Source organism: Dendropsophus ebraccatus, chromosome 13 (genome assembly GCF_027789765.1).
Source record: "Dendropsophus ebraccatus isolate aDenEbr1 chromosome 13, aDenEbr1.pat, whole genome shotgun sequence".
Lineage (NCBI taxonomy): Eukaryota > Metazoa > Chordata > Amphibia > Anura > Hylidae > Dendropsophus > Dendropsophus ebraccatus.
The window spans coordinates 33,307,083-33,311,910 of NC_091466.1; the positions used below are offsets into that span (position 1 = coordinate 33,307,083).

General features: G+C 45.9%; 1 protein-coding gene across 1 annotated transcript in view; it reads right to left on the minus strand.

The window, feature by feature from the left end:
* Positions 1 to 1,305: 1,305 nt before the first annotated feature.
* The window catches only part of LOC138770540 (uncharacterized), a 36,826-nt gene continuing 33,303 nt past the window's right edge, over positions 1,306 to 4,828 (minus strand). The window contains exon 18 of the mRNA XM_069949641.1: positions 1,306 to 1,348. Coding sequence (XP_069805742.1) covers positions 1,306 to 1,348 — 43 coding nt within the window. The remainder of the gene's footprint in view (positions 1,349 to 4,828) is intronic.

Genomic DNA, 4,828 nt, shown 5'->3' on the forward strand with positions numbered 1-4,828 from the left:
TGGCTACTCCTCCTCTCTGATGGTAAAAGGGGCTCCTCCTAACCCCATGTGGTGGTAAAAAAACATATATCCTCCGATTTAATGGGCGCCCCATTTCCACTTGTGTTAAAGGGGTTATCTGGGATCTGAAAAGATATTTCCTTTCCACCATTCCAGCATCTCACTTCCAGTTGGGACTCATCTCATCCCGACATCTTCTGACCTTGCAAAGTTTGAGACGTATCGGTACTATGGTGTGATCACCACATGTGGGTGAAACTCACCACCAGCAGTGTCAATGTACGCGCATGTTGTGATGACATCGGCAACATTGTTTGTACATTGGCCGCCACTGGTTTCACCTGCATGCAACCAATCACAACAAAGTACCTGCCCCCCCACTGTCTCAGGCCGCCTCCGTTTTTGCCAGATAAGAAGATGACGGTGCAAGAGTAGACCAAACCAGAAGTGAGACGCCGGCGAGGAAGGAAAATGCCTTTTTAGTTGCCTTGATAACCCCTGTAAGGGCGCCTCCTCCAGACCCTCTAGGTGTTCTTAGAGTCTAGTCCTCCTATTTTTTGGTGGTAAAAGGGGGCTCCTCCTTCCCCTTGTGAGGCAAATAAATCCTCCGGATGTTACGGGCCCCTAATTTGCCTCTAGATGTTAAAAGGGGTTATCTGGGGAGCTGAAAAGTATATTTCCAACCATTACCAGCATCTCACTTCCAGGTCGGACTCATCTCATTCCAATATCTTCTGACCTGGCAAAGGTCTGAGACAGTAATCAGGTACTATGGTGTGATCGCGCAAATGTGGGTGAAACGCCGCCACTGGTTTCACCGCATGCGACAATCACAACAAAGTACCTGCCCACTGTCTCAGGCCGCCTCCTTTTTGCCAGGTGAGAAGATGATGGTGTGAGAGGAGACCAAACCAGAAATGAGACACCGGCGAGGAAGGAAATGCCTTTTTAGTTACCTAGATACCCCTTTACGGCACCTCCTCCAGACCCTCTAGGTGTTGTGAGTGTCTAACTCCTCCTATCTCTGATGGTAAAAGGGGGCCTCCTCCTCCCCATGGTGTGGTAAATGTTCCTCCGATGTTTATGGGGCGTCCCATTTACCACTTGATGTTCCGGACGCCTCCTCCTCCAGACAGCTCCAGATGGTCGTGTGTCTTCTCCTCACTCTGGCGGCGCTGTGTCCCTAGATAGGATATATAACAAGCAATGTGTTAATAATGACAGGTTACATATATAGGCTCCATATGAATATACAGTCAGAATAAAAGTGATCTGAGGTGTGAGGGGATTTTGGGTACTCACCTTTTACTCCTCTTGGTGGCGCAGCAGCAGCGAACAGGCCCGCAGTCTATAAGGAAGGAGAAAAACCAGCATGACTTTCTGAGATCAGACCCGTCAGCAGTGATGGGGAATAGACCATTACTGAGAGAGGGGACTCAGGCTATCCTAGTGGGTGAGATACAGGCGGCACCATGTCACTTGTATGCAGGGCCGGTTTTAGACTAGATGTGGCCCTGGGCAAAGTTGAAGGTGGGGCCCCAAATGCTGAAATATTTTAGCAACAATTTAAGGTCCCCATACATGTTACTCTTTTGTTGGTGGTACCTGTTGCTTCTGGTGGATTTGGCCATCAGCGTAAGGTGTATGGGGCTCTCTGGACAGTCCTCTGACAGATGATATCAGTGGACATAGGGGGTCAAGCTTGATGGAAAATCAACGCCCAACCTCTTTGTTCTCAGAGAGATAAGCCGCCATCAGATCTGTATGGCTATGGCTTTCCCCTCTCATAGAGAACACAGGAACACTCAGATGTGCCAAATTTCTGTGTATGGGGAGGACGGGACCGGATGGGACAGATAATTGTCAGCTGAAGGATTGTTCAGCCAGCAGTTATTGGAAGTGTACGGCCACTTTTAAGGCCGTATTACACGGCCTGATATTCTGCAGAAGTGAGCGCCAATCTGGTAGAATGGAGCTCGCTTAGAGAGCCTACTACATGGCTCTTTTATGATGCAGCAAAAGCTATGGAGGAGATTTATCAAACTGGTGTAAAGAAGAATTGGCTCAGTTGCCCCTAGCAACCAATCAGATTCCACCATCTTAGAATGTGAGTAATGAATGGTGGAATCTGATTGGTTGCTAGGGGCAACGGAGCCAGTTTTACTTTACACCATGTTTGATAAATCTCCCCTATGTGTATATATACAGTATATCATTAGTGATGTGTGTGCAATCCTTGCTGTATATAGTAAACAATAAAGATATATACTACCTGATCACGTTCCCCGGTGTCCTCAGGCCTTGTCTGTGATATATACTACCTGATCATGTTCCCCGGTGCCCTCAGGCCTTGTCTGTGATATATACTACCTGATCATGTTCCCCAGTGTCCTCACAGAGCGATAGCGTCCTGATTCGGACTATTTTCGCTCCATGTATTAGGCCCCTTACATAGTTCAGAAGGTTACATGCCGGGACTGCCGCTATATGCCAGGACTGCCCCTACATGTCAGGACTGCCACTATATGCCAGGACTGCCCATACATTCTGGGACTGCCGCTACATGCCGGGACTGCCCCTACATGTCAGGACTGCCACTATATGCCAGGACTGCCCATACATTCTGGGACTGCCGCTACATGCCGGGACTGTCCCTACATGTCAGGACTGCCGCTACATGCCGGGACTGCCGCTACATGCCGGGTCTGCCGCTACATGTCAGGACTTCCCCTACATTCTGGGACTGCCGCTACATGTCAGGACTGCCCCTAAATGCCAGGACTGCCACTACATTCTGGGACTGCTGCTACATTCTGGGACTGCCGCTACATGCCAGGACTGCCGCTAGTGGTGTAAACACAAGAACTATTTATATGAATTGCTTTAAAAAAAAAAAAAAAAAAAAAAAAGCACTATAATCAGGACCAAATATTACCTGCATACCGTTATTGAGGAAAACTTTACTATATATAGGCCAATATTACCACCATAAAGTGACCGCCCCATAATGACTCTATATACACTATATATAGGCCAATATTACCACCATAAAGTGACCGCCCCATAATGACTCTATATACACTATATACAGACCAATATTACTGCCATAGAGTGACCACCGCATGACTCTATATACACTATATACAGACCAATATTACCGCTATAGACTTTCCACTGTATAATGAATGACTCTTTATACACTGTATACAGACCAATATCATGTGGCTGTCACTCTATGGCAGTAATATTGGTCTGTATATAGTGTATATATAGAGTCATTATGTGGTGGTCACTGTATGGCGGCAATATTGGTCTGTATATAGTGTCATTATGTGGTAGTCAATCTATGGCAGTAATGACTATATATATATACACTATATACAGAGCAATATTAATGCCAAAGAGTGACCACTGCATAATGACACTTTATACAGACCAATATTACCGCCATAGAGTGACTGCCACATAACTCTATATACACACTATATACAGACCAATATTACCGCCATAGATTGACCACTGCATAATGACTCTATATACACTATATACGGACCAATATTACCACCATAGATTGACCACTGCATAATGACTCTGTATCCAGACCAATATTATGTGGCGATCACTCTATGGCTGTACTATTGGTCTGTATATAGTGTATATAGTCATTATGTGGTGGTCACTGTATGGCGGTAATATTGGTCTGTATATAGTGTCATTATGTGGCAGTCAATCTATGGCAGTAATGACTATATATACACTATATACAGACCAATATTACCAGCATACAGTGACCACCACCTAAGGACTGAATACCACCTTATTATTTTTCTCAATAAAATACACCGTATTGCCTTATATACATAGGAGCTGCAGCCAATCAGCGGCCTCAGTGGTCATCGGCAGCAATTACATAGGACTGATGAGGCCAGAGAATGGCTGCAGCTCCTATGTACAGTACATTCACTGCTACACTTGGGAGTCAGCAGTGCTAACTCACACACTAATATATATATATATATATATATATATATATATATATATATATATATATATACACTCACACATCCATGAAAACACATTATACAGATACAAACCATCCAGTCCATACACTATACACAGGACATGTAACACACACTACATTCATCCATTATACACCTACATTCATACACATTACACACTACATGTACAGAATACTTACTCCCTCTAGCATGCTGGGTGTAGTGGTACATCCCCCTCATGTACCTTGCAGCAGCAGCAGGCTGTCATCCTCCCCCGGCAGCCCTCTCCTCCATCGTCCCGACAGCTCCACACCAGAGGAGGAAGTCACGTGCAGTGAGAGGAGCTGGAGGGAGGGGGAGCTACACACACACACGGAGCAGACACCAAGCAGCGTCCTGCAGCCTCTGCGTGACCCCTGATAGCAGCAGCCAGGGATCACTGCCAGACGCTGCAGGGCGCTCTCCTACTGGAACTGCGGGAGGGGGCCCCTGGGGGACGGGGGCCCTGGGCATTTGCCCTGCTTGCCCCCCCCTAACGCCGGCCCTGCTTGTATGTCTGTATTATGTACATGAGGCCTTTCGTGGTTATTATATGTGACTGATAATATAATATATAGTGATGACATGAGGATATACAGTGCAGCTATAGAGGTGTGTTATCATGTAAATGTATCATCCCATATATTTACCTGGATAAGATGGATCTCCTCCTGCTGCTGCTTCTGCCGAGGAGAAACAACCAAGAAATGGAGGGAAATCAATGGTTAGTGTAAGGAAACCAGAATTTCTGAGCAGATTATATAGAAACAATGCTCTTTTACCAGCTCTAT